General features: G+C 38.5%; 1 protein-coding gene across 2 annotated transcripts in view; it reads right to left on the bottom strand.

The window, feature by feature from the left end:
• Prkg1 (protein kinase cGMP-dependent 1) overlaps nt 1–26,815 on the bottom strand; it is a 1,151,895-nt gene that overhangs the window by 394,603 nt on the left and 730,477 nt on the right. For both annotated transcript variants that reach the window (XM_051199947.1, XM_051199946.1), the window contains exon 4: nt 17,785–17,890. In XM_051199947.1, the coding sequence (XP_051055904.1) occupies nt 17,785–17,890 (106 nt within the window). The remainder of the gene's footprint in view (nt 1–17,784; nt 17,891–26,815) is intronic.

The raw sequence follows: 26,815 nt of genomic DNA, 5'->3' as shown, positions 1-26,815 counted from the left end.
AGAGGGAATTATCTGGGAATAGGCCTTCAGGCCTTCTGAAGACCTAGGCAGCTCCTCCATTTTGACCTGGTTAATGTCCACATGGGTATATAATGATTGTAAGAACAAATTAGTTCAAAAGTTTTAGCCAAATTAGAAATGTTCAACTTTCATCTTTTTATCATTAGAACTACAGAGGACCAGTATAATCCCTTGTTATGAACATGTAAAGCCCCATGACATTATGCTTGTGACCAAACCACATATTTTCTTCATTATTTCCCCCGACACTGTTTCCCACCGTCTGAGAAAAATCTGATTAGTCCTTGCTCCACATGTGTAGCGAGAGAACATGAGTGAACATGAGTGAACAGATCAAGGCTGTGTACCTTTCCTTCTACTGTGTTCTGATTACATCATCCACCTCCTCCCCTGCTGTCAATGAACCCAGTGTGCATCCCAATCAGGTGGAAAAGTAGATCATGGTGGCAAAGGCAGCCAAAAAGACTTTGGAAGAATTTAATAGCCGATGTAATGTTAAATTAGCAACATTTTAAAATGTGTCTGCAACATGAAGATAATTATGTAAATGTTGTATATAAGGAGAAAAATACCACAGATATCAATAAGTATCTTCACATTAGTTGTCTCTGGAATATGAAAACACAATGGTTTTTCTTTTTCAGTTTCAGAAAATAATTAGATTAATTTAATTTGTATATCTGTTTTGCCTGCAAGTATATGTGCACCATGACTGATTGGTGCCCACAGAGGCCAGAGAAGATCCCACAGGTGCCCATAGGTTACAGAAGATCACCTGTAACAGGAATTACAGATGGTTGTGAGTCGGCATATTAATGCTAAGAATTCAATTTGGGTCCTCTGCAATAGCAACAGATACTCAAATCCACTAATCCATCTCTCCCGCCACAATTTTGGAAATTTTATGAAATAGATGTTTAATTTTTAATTTTTAATGATTTAAATATGATATGAAAAATAGGATAGGGGAGATTGGCTTATTGTATAAAGTGCTTGCTGGATAAACATGATTAGGAGCACCAGAAAATCCTGGTGCAGCAGTCTCCATCCCAAGCACTAGGTAGGGGGAACAGGGAGATAACTAAGTCTTGCCTGCCAACCAGCCTAGCAAAACAGCCAACTCCAGGTTCAGTGACAGATCTCACCTCAAAGTAAAATAAAATAAAATTGAAAGCAACAGATGAAGATGTATGACAATGTGTGACCTCTACCTGTGTACATATGGACATGCACCCCCACACACACTCCAACACACACACACACACACACACACACACACACACACACACACACACACACACGTGCATGCATACACACACATGAGCACAAATAAAAAGAAAAGTAGTAATTTAGGAAAGCATTCTTTCTGTCAAAAGCTATTTGAGATGCCCACAAAACATCATCTGTGACTCCAATGTCAGTTCTTAAAGATTATGGATTAATTTTTGTCCACAGCTCTTCTCAAACTATGAAATTTCTTGATACATCTATATCTGTGGGTACATTCCTTTCAGCATAGCTCATTCCTGATTCTCTGTTAAGCACAGACTCTGCTCTTTACACAAACACTAAATCTGTCACCGTGTGCCTGTGATGCTTGATGGCTTAGGCCTTTGTTGCTTTTCAGACTCCACCAACATTCAGTTCCAACTAGAAGGCCCCTCACTTCACTGGATTATTCCTGTCTCCCCACAACCACCACCAGCACCACCACACCTCTAGCTATCATTTTGCACTTGGCTTCCATTAACCCTGGCCAGGCCAAATTGACAGGTTTTCATGGCAGCAAGACAAAAGAATGATCCAGGTGAGACCAAGATAAGTGTTTTTTTGGTAGGCTTTTGGAATAAAAGGGATGGTGAATTCAAAAGCAAGTTTTCAAAAGCAGAAAGACAAATGGCGAACAAATACTTGAAAAAGTATTCAATATCTTTAGCCATCAGTGAATAATTAAAACACACTTTGTAATCCTGTCTCACTGCAGTCAGAATGGCTATATTGGCACAAAGGACACAAAGGACAACACATGGATGTGGGGAGAAAGAAACTTTCCTTCATTGGTGGAGGAAATGTGATTTGTACAGACAGTGTGTTCAGTATGAAGATCCCACAGAAAAACAAAACTGTATAAAACTGTAACTACCATATGGCCCAGGTAGATAACTTCTAGGTATATGCCCAAAAGGTCCTGGCAGTAAAACACACAGATGTATGTTTATTTCTGCACTACTCACTGTAGCCAATGTATCCACCAGTCTAGATGTCTACTAAAAGATAAATGGCTAAAGCTAATGCATACAAGCACACAATGGAATTTTATTTAGCTATAGAGAAGAATGAAATTATAAGATTTGCAATAAAATGAATTAGCCTTGAAATCATTATGCTAAGTGAAGTAAGCCAGACTCAGACAAATATTTCACTTCATGTTTTCTTGCAGATGCAGAATCTAGATTAAAATTTTATATAATGTATATTACATATAAATATAGTTATCATATATATGTGCACATGTGTGTGTATATATATATATATAAAGTATATGTATGTGTGTATGTGTGTATATGTGAATGTGTGTCTGAATATATGTGTGAGTCATGAAAGATAAATAGGACAGACGGGGAACAATAAGGCAAATATGATATATATGTCTAAAAATGTCACAACAAAACAATTTATTTGCATGCTAATAAAAATATTACCTATAAAAATATAAAGAGTAAATTAGTATTAACTGACTTAAATGACAAGTCAACAAATCCTTCTAAATAGGGATTTACTACTTACCAGTAATTTGTAGGGACAGTGCTGGAGTGTTTCTTCATATTTTCACACAGATAATATCAAAATATAAATTGAGAAAGAGTGTGAAGGAGTGGAGAAAGGAAGAAAACAGCACCAAAAATCTTATATCTCTCCCCGGTTTCTGTGCCCACAACACCCAAATTTAATTACAAAAGGAATATTATCAGCACACAGACTGTATTATGTATACTAAGACTATTCAAACTTCTAGGAATTTTTAATTATCTGGATTATAGTTCTTGAATTGTTATTTTTAATTCTTGAATTAGTTCTTAATATAGTTCTTGATTATTATTTTAAATAAGTAATATAAAAAGTGCTTATTTATTTACTCTGTATGTGTGCATGCAAGCAAGCACATGCATGCTCATACACACACATGTTCATTCACTTGCCATGGTACATGTGTGGGCTTCAGAGGACAAATCGAAGGAAGTCAGTTTTCTCCTTCTACCATAGGATCCTGGTGATAGAACCCAGGTAAGTGGGCTTAGCAACAAGCATCTTTACTCATTCTTCACCCATTAAAGACTCCATCTCAGAGGCCCAATTCCTTAACTTTTAATATTTCCCCTTTATTGCTTTAAATCTTGGCTCTGTTTGTATTGAATTTATTTATATGTTTAATTTCTTTTTAAAAAATAAAACAAATCCATCCTTCCAGGCAATTTTTATTTATCTTTGTTTATGCAACAGGCCAGACATCAAGTACATTTTTGCAAATAAGGAATGAAGTATTTATCCATTGGACTGCTTCCAGTAAACTGAGAAAAGAGAATTTAACTTCTTAGAAAGTGCAGAATAATTTTACATTCTCTGTATTTATAGCATGGCAGAAGTTGTGCTGCTTAATTGGCATCCTTCTAGGCTTCAGCATAAATATTCTGTTATTTATTGAACATGCACAGAGTAAATTTTAAACATGAAATGACTATTAGAATAACCTTGAGGGAATAATTCTTTCCCCTATTTTTAAAAAGTTCATATTTATTTCATGTATGGAAAGATACATTTCAATATACATAGGTGTGTTATTAAAGACACTAGTTCCAAAATTCTATGCTAGGAACTTTTCTCAGTGATTAAAATGTTCCGAGTAATGACATTGTCAACATACTGGGATGGCCTCTACTTAGATTCAGATATCTTTTATATACCAATGATCACCTTAATTCCATAAAAATGAAATTATAAGTAATACTCTTATCTTCCTCTGTCATTCCTTGTCTTCCAGAAGTCAGTATCACGTTATTTCCAGAACAAGGCATTCAAGACTGGCTCTGTTTTGAATCCAGTTGTGTGGTGATTGAGAATTTGCCACTGCCGTGTCCCCCGCTGTGCCCTCTGCAATGTGGACAGACCAACTTCCTCATATGGTTTTGTCTAAATGGTATCATGTGTAAAGGGTGAAATACGGTGAGCCTGCTATGTTCCGTCACGGGCCTCCTTCTTCACAGTGGGGGCCATGTTCCCAAGACTTAAAGTTCTCTGGAGAAATGGCACACCTGTGCTCCTCCAGTGCATGTGGTTGCCTGCGCCCTCCACTGAGGCAGAGACCAGAACTGCCTGAGTAGGCGAGCCCCACCCTCCTGGAAAACGGGCTCTCAAACTGCTTTAGGAATTCACCTCAGTGAACTGTAGCAATAAACCATGATTGATCCTATTTCAAGCAAAACAGAACAAAACCACAACCTGCCGTGTTTGCCCCACCCGTTCAATCCCTGTGCATCTAACAAACATTTACCAGCCAGGATGCTTTCATGTCTCAGCAATCATATTTACTTCCTCCCTCGGCAGCCTGCTCTCATCCTCACTCCATATTCTCTCAGATTTCTCACCAATATTCAGAAGTGAAGATTCTGTGTTATAGAATTGAGATCTTCATGTTTTGACCTAAGAGACTCGCCTTCTTAATTGCCCCCACAGCCTGTAGTTTCCTTCTGAATATATTCATCCAGAACAGATTTCATTATGGAAAAGCACTCGGGGCCAGCGGCTTCATCCTTCCTATGTAAAACACTTCACAAAATAGGACCATAGATAAGCACTATATGTATGATACAGAAATAAGATAAGCTCCGCCACAGGAGCAATTTGTAAGATTCAAAGCAACAACAAAATGGGAGGATATTAAACGCTTCGTCACAAAGCTGTGGCTTCTCAAATCCCAGAATGCCAAGCAAGTATCCTTAGGGCTATGGTGAGAAACAAGCCTACAGCTTCCATAGAGACTGAGCTCTGTAAAACCAGGTGGGTCATGTTCTGTCCCTCAGCTGGGGCCCTGTCTTCTTCTGGACCACATAGGACCTCCTCAACTATGACATTCATTATAACCACAAAGCAGTAAATCATTCATGTTGATTATTTTCAAGAAGTATAACAAATATTTAGAGATGGCAGTACCTATACATGATATGATCTAATGAACATGTGGAAAAATCAACATATAATTATGCAAATATCTGAGGTCATATGGCCTTTCCTTTTTGTAAAGCATCAATATTGAGACATTTGTGCAAATGGTGGTTGACAACATGAAATTAATGGCCACTTTTCTATTTATCTGCTTCTCATGGCATGCTTAATGAGAATGGATCTAATATGACAAAATGTTCTTTAAGCATTCATGCTTGAAAATACAGAGTGGCTGAATCTCTTTATTTATTCTTCACATTCTTTCCCTTCAAATTAGAACCATGCCAGTTTTGTCAAGCTTAATTCTAAGGAAGGTTTTGTTTTCAAGTGAAACTTCATTAAAGCTCAAAACAACTTAAAGGCTCAACAGGCCTGCCACTTACTTTTTAAAACTAAAATGGTCTAAAATTCCTAAAGCTGCTTTCATATGCACTACATTTTTACATATTCCATGGTAAATTATCAAGAAGTCTAGAGGAAAGGGTTTCGTGATGCTGATGGTCCAGAAATGTAATCTCTGCAAGTTGAATTGGGTATAGTTGTCCTTTCACTCCAAACAGTAGAATCCGGATTTCTCCTTTTAAAGGATATAAGAAATGTTCCCTAAATGCCTTCAGAGATCATACATAGAACCCATCTCAAGCCAGAAGAGAACTTAGCCTAAACCTTAGGGATTCATGATCAAGAGGGTAAAAGCCAGCCACAAACAGAAAACACTGGCTCTTAATATGCACTGTAGAAATCCCATTGACTGCGAAAATGCAGGGTGTGTGGACTGACAAACTATAAAAAAAAAATCTTTCCACCAGGCTGACATGGCCCTAAGACACCAATGTGTTACATATCACTTAAAGCAATTGTTCTTTTACACACACACACACACACACACACACACACACATCTTATTTTACATATAGATCCCAGTTCCCTCTCCCTCCCTCCCATGCCTCCCCGACCCCCCACTCCCATCCCATTCCCTACCCACTCCACAAGGAGGGTGATGCCTTCTAGAAGGGATCATCATCAACATCTCTCAAGTGATGCGGAGTATGGTCTAGGCCCTCCCTCCTGTCTCTAGGCTAAGGGAGTATCCCTCCATGGGGAATGTGCTTCCAAAGTATTTTCATGCACCTGGTTCCACTGTCAAAGGTCCCTTAGACTGTCCAGGCCTTCTAACTGAGACCCACGTTCAGAGGGTCTGAGTCAGTCCAGTGCTGGTTTCCCAGCTATCAGTCTGGGGGTCCATGAGCTCCCAATTGTTCAGGTCAGCTGTCTCTGTGGGTTTCTGTAACCTGATCTTGACCCCTTTTCTTATCACTCCTCCCTCTCTGCAACTGGATTCCAGGAGTTCAGCTAAGTGTTTAGCCGTAGGTGTCTGCTTCTGTTTCCAACAGCTACTAGATGAAGGTTCTAGAATGGCATATAAGTTGGTTATCGATCACATTATCAGGGAAGGGCATTTATGGTAGCCTCTCCACTGTTGCTCAGTTGGAGTCATCCTTGTAGGTCTCTGGACATTTCTCTAGAATCAGTTTTCTTTTCAAACCTATAATGACTCCCTCTATTATGATATCTCTTTTCTTGCCCCCATCTATTTGTTCACCGACTTAATCTTCCTGGTCCCACATGTTCTCCTCCCCTTCTCTTTCTCTTAACTCCCTCTCCACTCACTGCCCCCCCTCTCCTGCTCCTATCTTGTTGATTTTCTCAAAGAACCAATTCTTTATTACATTGATTCTTTGTATTGTTTTCCTAGTTTCTACTTTATTGATTTCAGCCCTCAAATTGATTATTAATTGATTATTTCCTGGCCTCTACTCCTCCGGGGTGAGTTTGCTTCCTTTTGTTCTAGGGTAATTCTCCAATGTGACTATCCTCTGTTTTCTTCATGTGGGCACTTAGTGCAATGAACTTTCCTCATAGCACTGCTTTCAAAATGTCCCATAAGTTTGGGTATGTTGTCTTAATTCTCTTTGGATTCTAGGAAATCTTTAATTTCTTTATTTCTTCCCTGGCCCAGGAATGGTGCAATTGCACATTGTTCAGTTTCCATGCATTTGTAGGGTTTCTGCAATTCGTGGTGTTGTTGAATTCCAACTTTAAAGCATGGTGGTCTGATATGATACAGGGGAGGAAGTATTCCTTTTTTTTTTTTTAATCTGTTGAGGTTTGTTATGTCACCTAGTATGTGGTTGGTTTTAGAAAAGGTTCCATGTGGAGCTGAGAAGAAGTATATTCTTTTGTGTTTGCATGGAATGTTTTATAGATGTCTGTTAAAACCAATTGGGACATAACTTCTGTTAGTTCTTTTGTTTCTTTGTTAAGTTTCTGCCTCATGGTCCTTTCTAGTGGTGAAAGTGGGGTGTTGAAGTCTCCCACTATGAGTGTGTGAGGTTTTATGTGATCTTTGAGTTTTAATAATGTTTCTTTTACGAATGTGAGTGCCTTTGTATTTGGGGCATAGATTTTCATAATTGAGACTTTGTACTGATGGATTTGTCCTGTGATGAATATGAAATTACCTTCTTCATCTCTTTTGAATGATTTTGGTTTGAAGTCTAACTTGTTAGATATTAGGATAGATACACCTGCTTGCTTCTTGGGTCCATTTGATTGAAAGATCTCTTCCAAACCGTTTACCCTGAGATAGTGTCTGTTTTTGAAGCTTAGATGTGTTTTTGTATGCAGCAGAAGGATGGGTTCTGTCTTTGTATCCATTTTGTTAGCTTGTGTCTTTTTATAGGCGAGTTAAGACCTTAATATTGAGGAAAAATAAGGACCATTGATTGTTAATTCTTGTTTGTTTTAGATTTGCTGTTGGCAGTGATATTGTGAGTATATTTGCCCTGCTTTTTCTTTTGAGTTCTGTTAAAATGGGATTATCTATTGCCTATGTCATTGTGAGTGTACTTAACTTCCTTGGGTTGGAGTTTTCCTTCCAGAACTTTCTGTAGGGCTGGATTTGTGGATATGTATTGTGAAAACCTGGCTTTGTCATTGAAGTCATTGAATATCTTGTTTTCTCCATCTATAGTGATTGAGAGTTTGTTGAGTATAGTAGCCTGGGCATCATTAGCCGTGGCTTCTGCTTGAGATACCTCCAAAAGAGCTTGGATCATCCAAAGCAATTATTCTTAAGCTGGTGTTGAGTGTTCATTTGTGAAACATATTCTAGGGACACGATGTGGGTTAATGTTCTTGTTCATTGTAAAGATTTGTCAGTCATATTGGTTTAATAAAACTGACTGACAGAGCCAGGCAGGAAGTACAGGCGAGGCTACCAGACTAGGAGAATTCTGGAAAGAGGAAAGATAGAGAAGGAATTGCCAGAGAGATGCAGAGGAAGCAAGATGAGAATACCTTACTGAGAAAAGGTACCAAACCATGTGGCTAAACATAGATAATAATTATGGGTTAATTTAAGTTGTAAGAACTAGTTAGTAATAAACCTGAGCAATAAGCTAAACCGCTTATAATTAATATAAGCCTCTGTGTGTTTGGAACTGAACAGCTATAGGACGGGGCAGGACAGAAATCTCCATCTAAAGGGCACAAGGGTACAAGAAGGAAAATAATGCTGATATTTAGCAGCGGGGGTGGGGGAATATGAGAATGGAAACTGACACACTGCAAAGACAAAGTCAGTCCACTGTAGGAATCTTGGGTAGCATCCAATGTCAGTTTGCTGAGAAGGGACAAGGTATATAGGAAGTAGCATCTCAACATCTAGCTGTTTCTGAGTATTCTGGATACTATCTATAGAACATGATAGCCTCATTATTTTCATCTGTAAAAATGTAAATGGCCATGATTATTTTATAGACTTTTGTTGAGAATTAAAGAAACTAACGCATGTCAAATACTTTGGACCTTGTTTACTATATATTGAGTAAATATTTACTATTGCTTTATTTATTTCTAATTTTTATTTTTCATGATGTAAATGTTTTTATTACTATACTTAACCTTAATGATACTGTGCTAAAATTACAAATCTATGACTGGTGAAACCGTGATTTAAACCCAGACATCCTCTCTATCAGTATGTCATAAAAATATTTAAGATATCCAGGCAGCACGAACTTAACTTAGAACTTGTTAAAAATGCAAACATTCAAGTTGGGTGTGGTAGGTCATACCTTTAATCTCAGGGTAGATCACTGTGAGTTGAAGGCTAGCCTGGTTTATATAGTGAGTTCTAGGACAGTCAGTGCTACATAGAGACCTTGTTTAAAGCACCTAAAATAAATTGAAAAGATGAATAAATAAATAGCAAACTTTCTTCCAGGTATGGTGCACATTCCTATAATCCTATCACTGCCTCCTTCATTCACTCATGATGCAGAGGCAGTGGGATTTTGAGTTAGAAATCAGACTGAAATGTATAGTGAGTTCTAGGACAATGCAGGACATATAGTGAGACACTGTCAAAAAAAAAAAAACTATAACAAAAATATGCACATTTCCTACCCAAGCCCCACATCTGTCACTTAAAATTGATATCCACGGACAACTGTGTATAGTCATTTCCTTTTTCATGGAGGTTATGACAACCTTAACATGAGTCTTAAAGAATACAGGAATTGTGTAACAGTGGAGCATATGTTCAGTCAATCAAAACTGGAAAGAATTTTACATGGGAGATTTTGAAGAAAAGATATTTGGCATTCTGGGACAGCCAAATTTCAGACTTTCCCCAGTGACAGGCTCAGTTCTTCATCAGTAAAATGAGTAATTTCATATTACTGCTTTATTCCCAGCTACGCCTGTTCAAATATGTTGCAAAATAAAAGTATTGAAAACAAGGTGAGTGGCACACAACCTTAATCCCAGAACTCAAGAGACAGACCAGGTGCATCTCTGTGAGTTCAAGGCCACCCTGATCTACATAGTAGGTTCTAGCCAGAGCTATGAAGTGATATCCTGTCTCAATAAATAAATAAATAACAAAATGGGCTGTAAGAGTGTTAATAAGAAACTATGTTTTTTAGATTTTAATATTGGATAAGAGGGAAATTTTGTGATGGGTTTAGAAACTTCATTCTTGAAGAGTGAACGCAGAGACAAAAGGAATATAAAGCCTACATAAGAGTAAATTAATGGTGTAAGATTCCTCTTTGATGATCCCCCATGGGAGGCCTCACCCTTTCTGAGAAGTGGATTCAGGGGAGGGATGGCAAGATGGTGGGAGGATGGGAGGGAAAGGGAATTGGGATTGGCATGTAAAATAAGATTGGTTTTAATTTAAATAAAATAATAATAATAATACAGATGTACACCACCACAGAGAGAGAGGGAGAAAGAGAGAGTTTCCTCTGGAAGACAGAAAACACCATTAATCAATCATTGCTTTGGTTTTCTCCAGTGAGAAGATTTTATTAGACAACAAATAGAACATGAGGGCAGATGTGATAGGATGCCCAGGAGACTGTGATTACACAAACCCCAGTCCCTGTCTTCACTGTTTCTTATTTAGGTAAGCCAGGTGTGGCCTGAGATTCTGTTGGTTCATCTTCAAAGTATACAGAAAGATGACATTACACTATATCTTACATTCAATGTCATTTGGTTCTTATTGTTCAGTCAGATCACGGGAGTAAAATCACATCTTCTGACAGTGACAATAGTGACAGAAACTATGAGGGTTAGAGAGGTTTTGGCTTAGCTACGGACCTTGAGAAAACGTCTCAAATGCTATTATATTCCTCACCAAGGGTATTATGACTTCCAGCAAAATGTCAATAACAACATTATATGCATTACCCAGGGAGAATACACCTACCTTTCCAATACATATATAAACACCACATTTATTTAATCACATGTTAAATGTATATGTAAGCCATTACAGTTGGAAAGAGAAAACTGGACTTGGGGTTCACTTCCTGGGGAAGGAGACAAGGAAGACAGAAACTTTACAGCATACAAAAATCAAACTTTTGATCAGTGACGAAACTATGGAAGGCAGAATCACTGTACAGCACTAGTATTTACAAAGATTCTATCATCTTCTTGGCACCTTGCACCACAAAGGTTCTCATACAGAACTATTAGCTCTGGGCTTTGGTTAGAAGTTATCTCCCAGGAGCCATGGCTTCCATAGGTTCCAGGGTAAACCATGGAAGTCATAGTTGTAAATTTTAAAATACCTCTAATGTCCTTAATGGTTAGAAAGAGAATACAAAGCCAAATAGTCACCTGTATCCTTCAAAGATCCCAAACTTCAACTTTCTATTCGTGTAAACAGAAAATGTGAACTTTGGCATTTAATTATATTAAATTCAAGTGTCTTATGATTTTCCCTAGAAGGCAAATAGAAGTGTCTATTTGTTCCAGATAGGACAGTAATAGCCCCTAGTATTCCATCCAAGTCCAGGGTGGTGAACCAATGAGTCTATTGGGCTTACTTTCAGAATTATGAGTGACTCACCACCAGAAAAGTCCTCTTTCCTACAATGGCAGCTAGGTTTGCAAGTGCACCATTAAAGACATTCCACCACCAGCCAAGCTTCCTCGTCCTATTTATTCTATTATCCTAAAACAACAGCAGCTGGGACAAGACAGAAGAGTGGCTGTAACCTCCAATAGCTTTCTGGTGATGCTCTCCTCTCTTTCCAGAGACCTGGCTATCACTGTGTTGGCCTGTTTTGTTTAGGTTTTATGGCTTCCTTCCTTCATTCCTTCATTCCTTCTTCCCTTCCTTTCTTCTTTCTTGTTTCTTTTTCTCCCTCTCTCCATTTCTCCCTCCTCCTTTTCTCCCTCCCTCCCTTCCATTCTTTCCTTCCTTCTTTTCTTCCTTCCCTTCCTTCTTTCTTTCTTTTCCTTCCCTCCCTCCTTTCCTCCCTCCCTCCCTCCCTTCCTTCCTCCCTTCCATTTTGTAGTTTGAGGCAGTGTTTCACTCTATAGGCCAGGTGACTTCAAACTCATGGCAATCATCCTTCCTCTGCCTCTAGGTTCTGGGATCACAGAATCTAACATACCTTACTTATTCTGCTTATATAACTTTGTGCCTATGGGTCAAGCTCTTCTGTAGATCATCCCAGCAACTCTGCTTCATGATAGAAGATTTTCATCCACATCCAGAGGAAATAGCTCCAGTCCAATATCAAGGAAGAGACATCAAAAGTTATGGCTATCTTGAGGGAACCCTGGTCTTATTTTCAGCCACAGTATTTAAATTTAGTGTGTTTTCATAGATTATACTGTGAAATTTCCTCTTAAAGACAGAAGATAACGTCTACTCAGAGGGAAAATAGAAAACATAAGGAAACAAAAGACCATGTGACTGAAGCTGTAAGAAAGTTTCACAAAGCTCCTCTTGTGTCTGTTTTGTCTGTGAAGAAAGTAACATAAACCATGTCTATCACCATCAACATCACCATCCTAAATGAGAGTCCATCACCATAATTGTTGTCACCATCATACCCCATGATTTATCATCATAATTGCCAGCACTACCATAAACCATGACCTATCAGCATCATCATCACCACCATCATAAAATATGATCCATCATCATGATTGTCATAACCATCATAGCATTGAACTAAACAACATCTCAGGTCATATCAGCAGAGACTAGTGAGCACAGTTATAGCCTTATGGATCTTTGCATGAGGAAACACCATCAACAGTAGCACCAGAAGATGAGCTCAGAGAGCAAAAATTTTAATTATCTATGGAAGTTGTTTGGCTCATTTTCTAGACGCCGAGGCAAATGGCAAAGAAACTGTTTGACAGACAGCCATCATGCCATACTTCCTAGCACTGCCCCTTGAGCTATTTTCATTCCCTTATTAGTCACTTTATTTGACTTACTTTGTGTTATGCTTGCAGAGTAACATCTGTGTTTACATCAGGGAATGTGTAACACAGGCACAGAATAGAAATAACTAAATAAAGATCCAGAATCACAGTCTGATGTGGCATTGAACAGCAAAGAGGGGGCCAAGCAGTATGAATGACAGTTACAAAATGGATAAATACACTGAAATCAAAATAAAGGCCAACTTTGTGAAAAAAGGAAACACTCTCTACTAGTACAACTACTACCCAATTACATGTATGTGTCTAGCATGAACTGAAGTTATCAAAGAAGGTTCCATACCTGTGTTAAAGAGTCTACAAGACCAACATTGACAGCTGGAGTGTTGCAGAACCAAAAAGAGCCAAATTACCTAGTGCTGTTTACTCCCTTAGTAACCTTTCAACACTTACCTCTAGCTAGGTCTGACCTATCATTATCATGACTATTGGGCAAAAACTTTGGGATGTACTACTAGCTTACTACAGCACCAGCTTCCACCAACCTAGAGACTAAGTATGTCATCAGATAATCTGTGACAGAGATTTCCTCAAGTTGACATAATCCACCCATTGGATGATTTTACCAATGTGTTGGAAAAGTGCTTTGGTGGATGGCTTCTTGTTCTACAACTGAAAAACTCATTACAATTTTTCACATTGGCACATGGTATTGGGGCCAACCTTAAAATTTTTCTTTTTTGTTTTTGTTTTGTGGCAGGGTCTCTCTATATAGACCTGGCTAGCCTAGAACTCAGAGATCTACCTGGCTCTGTCTCTCAAGCGTGTGTGCCACCCAACGTGCCTCAAAACAAACTATTTTCTATTCCCTTTTGAGGTGAAAGCTGTGTTTTGAGTTCATAAACATGTGTCCATCTCCAAATGTATGTGCTTATTTGGGAAAACAAGGAGGGCAAATAAGAAATGGCCCTGACACAGACTCACTCCCTTTTAACCCTGCCCATCCTGAAATTCCTCCCATACGAAGGTGCTACGATGTGAAATGAGACTCACTGAGAATTGGCATTATATTATCATACCATAATAATAGTATACTATCATTTCCTAAACTTTTTCAAACAATGTCACGATTGCTTTGCCTCTTTATCAACAGTAGATAACTTCAGATCTAAGTTTTATGTAGCTGGCCCAGAGAGAAATATGCCTCCACAATTGCCACAGAGCACTAAAAGAGACCTTTAAACTATTTTGTCTTTTTATAATATTAAACTAGGTAACCCTTCCTCAACATGAAGTCATCAATAAAACATTGGATTGAGTTGACCATGCAAAACTTCAATGTTTTATATTATACAAATGAGCTGCAAGTCAATGTGCTTTAAAAACAACAAATAGGGTAATAAGTGATTCAAAATTCATAGCATAAATTTTAATTGATTTTAGAATTCCAGTTTTAGTGAGACTTTTCATCATTTCCCTTGGGTGTTGTTATGCCCCCCTCCTACTTTTAACTTTTATTTTCTGTGTGTGGATTCTTTTGTCTGCATGTATGTCTTGCACCATATGAATGCAATGCTTGGGGAGATCAGGGGTGAGTGTCAACTCTTCTGAGACTAGAGACATAGATGCTTGTAAGCTACCATGTGTGTTTGAGGAATTGAACTTAGGCCCTCTAGAAGAGCAGTCATTGCTCTTCACTGCTGGGTCATTCTCCAGCCCTGTTACATTCTCTTTTAAAAGCTTCACAAAATCAGTGGTACCAAGAATAATTGCCCTGGGAATGTGTAGAAAGAATGGATGTTCCTCACTATTTGAGCACCATCAAAAAGAAGAAGGAGGAGGGCAGAGAGAGAGAGAGAATAGAGAACAGGAGAAGAAGAAGAGGAAGATGAGGAGGAAAAGTAACAAAATTATAATCAAAGAAAGTGGGCAGTAAAGCATGCAGTAGAGGTGAAACTAGAGAGAAAATGGTGATAGCTCCATGGTTCAGATCAGCATTTGTGGACTGGATTTAAACAAAGAAAAAAGCCTTAACCAATGATGACTGGGAGGAAAGACAGATGAGTGTGCTGTAGGAAAGCCTGGAAATAGGCTCAAAGTCACATGGAATCATTCCACTTGTGTAACTCAAGATCCCAGGCTGAGAAAACTAGTCAGTTATTGGTGGAGAAAAGCCTAGAACATCCAGATAATGAGAGTATCAATAATCTAAGACCGTGAACCACTGAAGGGCTGTAGAGAGGGAGGTGCTAAATCACAGTCACAATTTCACCAATTTCAGAAGATTAAAGCACACATGGGTGGCCATCTTGCCAACTCTCTATGCTATTTAACATATAGCGCAAAATTGTTTCTAGACAGTGGCCAAATGCAAAGTGCCATCAAAGTTAGTAGTGCCCACTTCTCTTTTATTCCACTTGTCAATTCTGTTTGTCCTAAGCAAACTAATGACAACAACAACATCAAAAAAATCACTCATCCTAGTGATCCATTAATATTCAGTGTCAAAAACACATTGTAAATCTAAGGTAGCTGTGATCACACACACAAAACGAGATCTTCCTAGAATCGTCCAAAAGAGTATCTGATTGCCATTTGGCCCATTCCTTGAGATTACAAATTCATGGAAACTAAAATCAGCATCGTAATGACTCAAGCTGAGATGACAAGCCCACCCCCACACAGCATTTTATTGATTACCAACTGAAGTTTTCATCAGAGTATTGTCAGATCAATAGCTTTGCATTTTAAGGCTTAAAATGAATATGCATTCTTTATCTTTTTCTCAGTCTCTCAATACACACACACACACACACACACACACCAGTGAACTCATATATATCTTGCCACATAAATATGGCATCTCAATAATTTAATTTCCTTTCAAACTATACTAAACTTCAAAAGAAATTTATATTTCTACCTCTCCTCATCTAATCACACCAAGGGGAAAAGAAAACACCCTGCTGACATTGAACTATTCTAATATATTATTACTTGATATCAAATTAGAATTTTATTGTCCTTTCAGCAGGAATATAACAAAAAGATTTCATGTGGAAATGAAAAATGTATAAAAGATGAAGTAGAAACAAAATTAATTAACAGAAATACCCAAGTAAGGAACATTAAAATTGCATTTTAAGAAAACTTAATAGATATCTGTTAAGATATACTACTGAAATAAAATGTGAATTTGACTTCTTAGCTCCATTTTAACCACTTACTCACACAAAGTAAAACTGTAGAAATAAAAAGTTTCATATTCTAGCCATCAAAAAGGAAACCTCAGTGTGCACTGTCCTTGTTTCACATAATCTACACAAATTTTGGAGGTGTGGATGTGTATGTATTGACAGGGTGTGTGTGTGTGTGTGTGTGTGTGTGTGTGTGTGTGTGTGTGTGTATGTGTGTCTGTGTGTCTGTGTGTGTGTGTCTGTGTGTGTGTGTCTGTGTGTGTGTGTCTGTGTGTGTGTCTGTGTGTGTGTATCTGTGTGTGTCTGTGTGTGTGTGTCTGTGTGTGTGTCTGTCTGTCTGTGTGTGTCTGTGTGTGTGTCTGTGTGTGTCTGTGTGTGTGTCTGTGTGTGTGTCTGTCTGTCTGTGTGTGTCTGTGTGTGTGTCTGTGTGTGTCTGTGTGTGTGTGTCTGTGTGTGTGTCTGTGTGTGTCTGTGTGTGTGTGTCTGTGTGTGTGTCTGTCTGTCTGTGTGTGTCTGTGTGTGTGTCTGTGTGTGTCTGTGTGTGTGTATGTGTTTGTGTGTGTGTGTCTGTGTGTGTGTGTGTTTCTGTGTAGGTGCACACATGCACAGCAGCAAAGGGCTCTCAGGTGTCCTGCTCTGTCACTCCCCCCCCCTTAGTCTCCTGAAACAGGCTCTCTTACTGAACCTGTGGCTCACTATTTTAGTTAGCCTGGCTGGCCAGCAGGCCTCAGTGGTATGCCCATCTCAGTTCTGCCCCCACCATGCTGGGGTTATAGACATGCATGCCATGCCTAGTATTTTCCCAAGTCCTCAAGCTTGTTAGCATTCTCAGCCACTCTGCTACCTCCTAGGCCCCAATACAAATATGTTTAAAGTTACTAGAATTGCCAATCTTTCTTTCAAAATTAAAGTTATGTATATATGCTAAAATTACATATATGTTAAAGTGTAATGACAGTGAATATCAGTGTTTTTCTAAGAAATGAGAAGTAAGTTTTCCATTAAAATCTTTACCCTACATTGAGTTATCATTATAATCTATGAATTAAAAAGGAACTGGAAATAAGTGGATTATAGGCTAACAAGCTGCCTTGTGGAATGTCTCTTCCTTAGCTGTGTTACTTTTCCTATGGAAACCCACAGGGGAGAGCTCAGTGAGGCACTGCAGTCTGTTTAGAGAAAGTAGTGTAAACACATTAACTACTAGATTGTGAGAATGAACATCCTTTCCTGCTCAAGTGAATTCTCATTGGTATCTCTGAGAAAATTCTGCATGTCTGAGTATACTGGGTAAGATTTGGATGCCCTAACTTAACCACACATTCTGAGAACCAGGAGCAAAAATATAACAAAGCCCACCCAAAGTCATTTGGCTCTTCCACAAATTGGTAAGCAATTAACACTGAGATAAAGGCATGCATATATGTGCATGCGTGCGTGCGCACTCACTCACTCACACACACACATAAGCACACTCACTCACACACACACACACACACACACACACACACACACACACACAGCTGCACTTCGAGGAGGTACTAATATATTCCAAGTTGAAAGAAAGAAATAAGTGTCCTACCTTTTTAAAAATTCCATATATTCGGTATGCTTGATGAGTCCTGTCCTCATCATTATTGTTTGAAAACATTGTCGATCAATGGCCCAGAGTTTCACATTTACAAGAGCTGGAGAAAGAGAAAACAAGCAATCAGTGGAAATTAATTAGAGAATTTCACTTGTGAACAACACCCTGTAAAGCAGATTCTTTATTCATGAGAGGTATGAAAATGATTAACTTTTTTTTCAGAATCAGCAGGTTATAATTACATGCTTATACATAATACATACATTACGTACATACATACATACATGCATACATACACATATGTATAAAAGGTAGCACTGCACTGTGGTCATAGGCCCTCTGCTTTGTCCTTGTCATAGACAAACACTTCTAATCTCTTTAGCTGGGCATCTCTGAGTAGCCCTGGTTGTCCTGGGACTCGAAAATGATTAACCTTTTATATGCATTTAAAGCTCATAGTACTAGCTGTCCTGTTTCATCAACAAGTCAGTTACATCTAGCAGCAACATGTAGTTCCTGGTTTCCTACTGAATATTACTATCTACCAAGAAGGTTCCTACTGCTTTCATGTCCCTGTTCATCATCCATTCAAAAGTACACACTAAAGACTGTGCATGAATGAAATAGCATAAGGTAAAAAGAGGAACCCAAGAAATAATTCTTGCTGGTAACTAACCAGAAAATTATTAATGACTCACATAATAATATTTTAATTATTAAAAAGTACAAGTAGCTGGGCATTGGTGGCTCATGCCTTTAATCCCAGCACTTGGGAGGCTGGGGCAGGTGGATCTCTGTGTCTTTGAAGCCAGTCTGATCTACAAGAGCTAGCTCCAGGACAGCCTCCAAAGTCACAGAGAAACCCTGTCTTGAAAAAAAATTCAAATAAAATAATTAATTTCCACTTTGGGAATTTGATAAAATTGAAATAATAATTACCTAACAATTTCTACATAACACTTGTTTAACAAATAATAACTTGTATACAAACTAGGTAGACATTTTATTAGATATGTTTGCTGAATTTTGATTTCTCTCTTACATCCTCTATCTTGGACAATGTATAATTAAATGTTGAAGCTGAATATCACATAATCATTAAGGCCATGATTAATGGACAATATATTAAAAACAAAATGACAGGTGTTATAAAATATGATACAGCAATTTGTCAAGGCAAACTTATGTAGAAGAAAAAGATGAGCTCAGCAGTTAGGATCACTGAATGCTCATCTAGGGGACCGAGGGTCAAGTCTCAGCACCCACATGGCAGGTCTCAACCATCTGTAACCACAGGTTCAGACATCCAGTGTCCTCTGCTGGCTTCCATAAACAATAGGCATACATGTTGTGCACAGATATACACACACACACACAATCCATATAAAATTTTACATAAATGCATAAATTTTTAAAAAGTTAAAAGATACATATATATTAAAATCTTTGTAAATGAACCTGTGTGGTAAGTATATGCTTACATGGTCTCTACCTTGGTGAATATCTTAACATTTTCCTAATAGAAAAATATGTTGTTAACATGGGTATTAATGCAATATGATGAAAAATACCTTCTACATTCTAAGAGATGGAACTTTTTCTGGACCTCATGGCCAGAGATGATAATATACCTTGAGGTCACATAAGACTGCTGTCCTGCTATGCACTCAGCCTATTTGTTTAATCCACTTGTAAGAGAACAATGTAACAATCAACCCTACTTGCCTTGGATTTTCCATATAATCAGCTTTTGAATGTAAGTTAACGTGTATCTGTAATCTTAAATTATGTACTCTCGTATGCCCCTGACCCAGAATAATGCGTGTGTATCATTTGTTGAAAGCAGTCAATACAGAGACTGAACCCAATCTTCGAAAATGAATATCCACCATAAATGTTCAATGCAACTAGATTTGGATATTGCTTGATAAGCATGTCTATTTGTCATACTAATTGCTATCTGGTCAGTTGAGATTAGTTGGAGCCAGTGACTTAATCATTGTAAAATCTCAGAGATTTCTATAAAGTATCCTATTGTTTCTGTGCTGATTGATAAATACATAGTGAAGTCCTTTTTTAGGGACAGAAGACACAGACATAGGCAGACAGAACACAGACACACACAGACAAAACTGACAAACACAGACAGACAGTCTTCCGGCAAGTACTGATTCAGACTCACAACTGATAGATGAAGGATGGAATACAAAGGGAACATGAAGTAGATAATTCAAATCTGAATTGGCTCTTGGTTAAATGATTTCAAAGGCAAGTGCTTTTTACTTCCTTGTTTAGTGTGACAAAAATTCATCATTAGAGTTAATCACCAATGTGCTTAATCCATGTAAGTATGAACTTGAAAATATAGATGCTCAAAAGCCAGGCTGTGCCTGTGCACTTTTAATCCCTGCACTAAAGAGGCAGAGGCAGGAGGATCTCTGTGAGTTCGAGGACAAAACAAGTTCCAGGAAAGTCAAAGCTACACAGAGAAACCCTGTCTCAAAAAAACCAAAACATAAAAACATAAATAATTATAAAAGAAAATATAGAGATGCAACAGAAATTGGTACTGGGTGAAACCACTGGCTGGGGCAGCAGACAGTTAGTTCAAGTGAACATAGTTAAACTGAGAAAGCAGGGTTAGAAAGGAAGGAATGTCCCCAGCATAGTCAGAAGGCACAGAAGGAGAAGGGACCGAAGCAACATGCTAGGGACAAGAGAGACAGAAGATAAATGGAATGGTGGATTCTAGAGCAAACCCAATTCTGGAATTTTACCTAACTTTCTCGCAAATCTCTTTGAGGCTAAGAAACTGAAATGGAGTTTCTCTCTTGACTAGTTTGTCTGTGGGGGAAAAATAAGTAAAGGAAAAAAAGGAAGAAAGCAGGAAGAAGTCATATAGGTATGGCTTGTTTCCAAATGTCTTTTGAAAGTGTACTTCATCACATAATCATCACAGGTGTTTTCCAGCCAGTCTAGCCCTTCTGATGACAGGCTCATTTACTTAACACAAACCATAAGACTGTATGATATAAAAACAAAGGAGGAGAACATGAGAAAAGAGGACTCGAGAATAGACCCACAAGGGAAATCTTGGAAAATGATGAAGCTTGAGTATAGGCTGGATGGAGTGTACACAGTGATGGAAAAACTGGAACCAACGTCCAGCTAGAAATGAACTATGGAGACCAACACCATCAAACAGCCCTGAATGGCTGAGACTTGTGGCATAGAGTGTGAGCGCATAGAGGGCTCTGAAACATGGGTTTATGAAATGAGAATCCATTTGAGGAATAATGGAAAGCTGTAAGAGATCTTTAAAATTAAAATAGAACTGAAACAAAGTAAATAACCAAAATTTAAAAGAATATGCCTTGGGTACACCAATGTGTTTTAAAATGTTTATGTATAATAAAATAAAAATTTACAAAGTCATCATCATTTTAGCAGTTATTAGGTATGGCACATGTATGTATACCAACCACTTAAGGAAAAATTAGATTGCACCAAACAATGTTACTAATTTGTTACACTTAACATTTTTATTGTTATTGTGTTTATGTGTGTAGGCTGCACATGTAGGAGCATAGAAGTCAAAGGACAACTTGCAAGAGTAAGTTCTTTCCTTCTTCTATGTGGGTCCAAGAGACAGAACTTGGCTCCTTGGGGTTGGCACCAAACACTCCTACACACTGAGCCATCTTGCTGGCCCCGGTGTCACTATTTTTGAAAAGGACTATTAACCAACATAGCTACACAGTTTTCAAACACACATTAGTTGATAACTAGAAATGGAATGACTGAGTGAAGTTCTGCAGGAAGAAAAGACTCATCATTTCCACCCTCTGAGCAGATATGCATGAGGCACCCTCTATAGGCTCTGAGAGCTACAGCCATAGTGACATTGAGAAACACAATCTAAGAGGGATATAGATTAGGAGAGCCCTGAGTCGGGTCTATAGACCAACACGGATGCCAATGAATAACAGCTGATATAGAATCTGTAGGGCGAAGTAGTGATATGAAGAGAGCTCTGGTAAGGAAAGTCATCTTGGTAATTCGCAGGATGCACAGTTCCAGACAAGGAGCGATAAGCATCTAGTGAGGCCACAAGCAACTCGGAAATCAAGAAAGGAAGGCACAATGAGTGTGGCAGCGATAAGCACACAAACAAAGGCTTGGGAATTTGGGCCTGTGTGGAGTATATATCGGTGTATGTGTCCCTGTGGCGACTATGTGACTTAGTGACATATGTAAGCATGTGTGACTGATACTGCATTTATCTCTTGTATGCATATTTCATGTTTCCACAAAAGAAGTATATATTCTTCTAGAGACAAGTTTCTTAGATCTTTCCATTACTCCAACCAGAATAAATGGGTTTTCATAGATAAGCATTAGGCAAACTAAATGAAATGTATTATACACTTGAAGTTCACCTAAAACCATCCTCACATGAGGCTGAAGGCCTACATTATATCACATATTATAATCAAGTCTCCAAACTGAATTTATCAGATTTCACTATCCATATTTTTTTTTAGTGACTTCTGTAAATGAGTTTACAGACTTCAATGATTTGCTTACTTAGGCTACTAAAATGTCCCTAAGTAAAATTTCATTTCAGAGAATATTGTTTCATGATAATGAACATGGGTTGATGAAATAGAAAATTTATCCATGACCTTGAGCAACATACCAAAGCCTTTCTGCACTTTAAACCATTGTATCTTAGTGATGTCGGCATTTTATAGGTAGGTAAGCATGACCTGTCTTATTAAAAATGCAATTTCAGAGTTGTGATTAACATCTTGCTTAAGTCGCCTGCAGGGGTGCAAGTGTGTTGTTACCCTAAAGAAACCATTAAAAGAACTTTCATTTATCTTTGATTGTAAGCATCTTATTAATCTCTACAGGGAATCATCTCCGCATGAATGAAATACCTGAAACTCTCATGATGACTGCAGTCAAACTGTAACAATTCAGGCTATTGCCACTGCTGTTGGTTGCCTGCCAGAAACTGAGGGTAAGATACCACACTTAGAACATAGACCTTTGAGAAATGGGGCAAGAAATTACCTGCAAGCCTCTCCCTGGAGACTAGCTCTTATAGTCCTGAAAAGAGACATGTTACCTGCCAAGGGAGAAAAACATCCAATTGTCCTACCCAGCTGTAATGCCTACAAACAACAATGACTGAAGGGCAAGATATCCCAGCAGCACTTGCACCCTGTGGGAAACCAACAGCAGCCTAATTGGATTTAAGGGCCACTAAAAAGGAGGAGATCATGCCTAGTACCATAAACCTAGTTCATTATCTGTGACTGGTGGGGTGATGTATGCTGAAAGAGGACCTACTCCTGCCATTTCCCTGAACCACTGTGGATGAGAATTGCCCCCATATATATCTGCATGTTTAGTCCCCAGTTGTGAACTATTTGAGGAAGATTAGAAGGATTAGGAGATGTGACCTTGTTAGAGGATGTATGTCTCTGGGGATGGGATTTGAGGTTTCAAAAGCCCATACAGGATTAGCTGTGTTCCCCTACCCCCACCCTACCCCTGACTGCTTCCTGTGGATCAGAATATAAAGCTCTCAGTTGCTTCCCTAGAGCCATATCTATCTACTTCCTACCATAATAATAGACTAAGCCTCTGAAACTGTAAGCCAGCCCCCCACCCCCCACACACACTGCCAATTCCAATTAAATGCTATATTTTATAAGAATCTAATGGTCATTGTGTCTCTTTACAACAATAAAACAACCAGTATAACTTCTAAGTGCATTCTAAATACTTATCCTTTTACCCATAGATAAGTATATCTTTAACTCTCATCAAAGAGGCTTCTTTGTGTGCCAGAGGCAAAAATTCCACAACTTGCCAAAGTGCAGAGAATAAGTGAATGCAAGGTACCCATCCCCAACTGATATGTCTACAAGACAGCCCCTACACCTAAGCCCCAGAAAAAAAGAAGAGGAACAATTTGAAGAGACAGAGGACAGGATGCTAGCTGATAGTGTGTTCTGTATGACATGGTGAAACTACACCAGGAAATGTCAACAATATGATTGCCTAAACAAGATCTGCAAAATAACAACATCAATTGACAAGTCAACATGGAAGGGGGAGTTTGCCCAAGGCAGGAAGAGCTACATGAAATTAATAGTTGCTGAGAGACCACTATACCCAGGAACAAGGTCCCTGATGGGTTATCCAATCCCAAAAGGTCAACCCTAATTACATATGAGTAACACCAAATGAACTCGGGAGGATATATTTATAAGTGTGTGTGTGTGTGTGTGCGTGTGTAACAGTAAGAGGAGGCCATGAATTTGAGAAGGGGTATGGTGAGTATACAGGAAAATCTGGAGGAGGTGAGAGTAAAATAATTACAGTACTCATATATAAAATTCAAAAGTAAAATAAAATTTAAAAGACCTATAATGTCTAAAGGACACAAGGAAGAGTTGGAGAAGCAATCTTTCTTTGCACTAAAGCATGCTTCCAAAGTCTTGCCCATAGCATACCATGTTCTCACATTAAAGCCATGTTTCATTCAGGGGAAATACATAAACTGCCATCACTCTGAGATTTCTAAGTGTACAAGTAGTACGGCTATGCCTTCAACATAGGAAACAACTGGCTGTCACATACAGAAAACCAAGATTCCAGAGGATGTAAGCATAAAATTGTGCTAGACTAAAATCACAAATCTGGATTTAGCTTAACTTTCAGTGAGGAATTCATCTACTGTCCTATTCAAATTCTGGAAGAATACAGAGAAAGCATCTATGATGAGTACAAAGCACTGCCAGACTCAAATATTTATTCACCCTATATTTATGGGAGACACTGATGCTAGATATGGGAGAGAAAAAAAATCACAACCCTATCTTCAATGTAAGATCTACTACATAGGCTCACAAACTACCATCTGCACCAAGGCTAGCCAGTGGTTTGTTTTTCGTAGTCTGCTAGCAAAGAATAGATCTTACATTTTTACACGGTTGAAATCTTTTAAATAGAAGCATATTTTATGACACATGAAAATTATCTGAGATAAATTTCAATGTCCATAAAAATTCTTCTTGGTACCCAGCCATGCCTATTCATTTACATATTGTCTGTGGATGAATTGAGTAACTGTGACAGAGACCATATGGATCCCAAAGCCTAAAATATTTCCCATCATAAGCCCTTTTCAGAAAACACCTGCTGATTCATGGTAGAGTAGACGAGAAAAATCAAGAGTGAATGTAAGTTTCCAGGGTTGTACATACTCAGGAAAAGCAACACTTTCTTCCCAAGGATGGGATGGGGCATTGAGAAGAGCTGGTGAAGAGAGATTTAATGAAGGGGTCTTCAAAGGCATGGCTCTTCACTAGTGTTACGGACTGATTGTGTTTATACCCTCAACTTCATTACTTGAAGTTCTAACTACCAAACAAGGTGGAGATAAGGCCTTTGGAAGTTGGTCATATTTAGATTAGGTCAGAGAGAGGGTGCTCAAGCAATAGGGTGAGTGACTTAATAGGAGGAAATGCAGGCAGACCAGCCTTTTTGCACACTTTTTGCACACCAAGTGTCCACGTGAGGGAAGGGCCGTAACCACAGCATGCTGGTGCTGACTTCAGATCCAGAACACTAAGAAATGCATGCCTGTAGTATTTGTTCTAACTGCCTGAATGAGGACAGCTGCTGACATCAGCACAGCACCATGAAGAACATGGAACTCAGAATGTTTTTCTTTTTGCATGTTGGGGGAGATTAATTACTGGGGTCTCACAAATTAAGCATGTGCTCTACAGCTGGCCTGTATCCCCAATGGAATTCAAGAGATTCTGAAATGTGAAAGTTACAAACAACACACACACACACACATATATATCCAAGTCCATTTAAATGAAAACAAACATTTATAGACAATATTTGGGAATTTGGGCGTCGTTCTTTCCAAACTACTTCCTGCTGGTAAGGGGCGCTGTCATGGGGGATTCTAAGAAGATGCAGAAATCCTGGCTGTAGTATGCAAGGCTGCTTTGTCCAGCTTACAAACAACACTTTTATTTTTACTAACCTGTAGCTGAAATGTAACATTTTTCTAATCTTTAAATGTGAGCAACAAACTGCATCAACAGAAACCACAGCTATTTTTATATCATGCTAACATTTGCAATAGAGTTCTTAAATATAATTTATACACATGATGACTTTTTAAATTGTGGGAGTTATTTGTCTTATTTTTAGGTAGCTGCTATATCCCAATTCATCATTTTGTTTTTATCAGTTTCAATACAAATGGATTTATTTTTCAGTGGTCCTTGATTGATGCTTTTAAACACACAGAGGGGTCTAGATGCTCCATCAGATTGTTGCTGTAGAATAATCCTTCTATACACTGAGTGAATACGTATCACCAGGATTGGTTTAATAAACAAGCTGAGTGGCCAGTGTCGGAACAGGATAAAGTTAGAGAGAAAGCCAAACTGAGGATGATGGGATGAGGAAGGGCAGTGTCAGCTGAGATTCCAGCCAGCGGCTGAAGAAGCAGAACATGTAGAATACGAGGCAACAAGCCATGAGGTACGTGGTAGAGTGTAAATAAGAAACATGGGTAAATTTAAGTGTAAGAGCTAGCTAGTAACAAGCCTGAGCTATGAACCAAGCATTTACTATTTACACAAGCCTCTGTGTAAGCAGCTGCTGGGACAGGAAAACTTTGCCAGCTGACTGACAATTCATTGGCATCCACAAGCTACACCTGTGCTAAAGGTATCTCTCAGTGGTTAAGTCCCTGCCTTCCTTGGATTAAATCCGTAGAGAGCAGGGGAGGAGATAAAGACAGAACTTCCTGCTTCAAGCAAGTCTTTTAGGGAAAACATAAAATCAGTAGTAATGATTGGAACTTCACTAGCTTGCACCCATGGGTGATATTGAAATATCAAAAATATCACTGTGTTACTTATGAACAGTAACCTCCCTGACTTCCAAGGATATGCACAATTTGGTATCTGAAGAACCG

Source organism: Phodopus roborovskii, unplaced genomic scaffold (genome assembly GCF_943737965.1).
Source record: "Phodopus roborovskii unplaced genomic scaffold, PHOROB, whole genome shotgun sequence".
NCBI lineage: Eukaryota > Metazoa > Chordata > Mammalia > Rodentia > Cricetidae > Phodopus > Phodopus roborovskii.
Note: the sequence above shows the minus strand (reverse complement) of the source record. Positions and strands in the feature narration are given on the sequence as shown.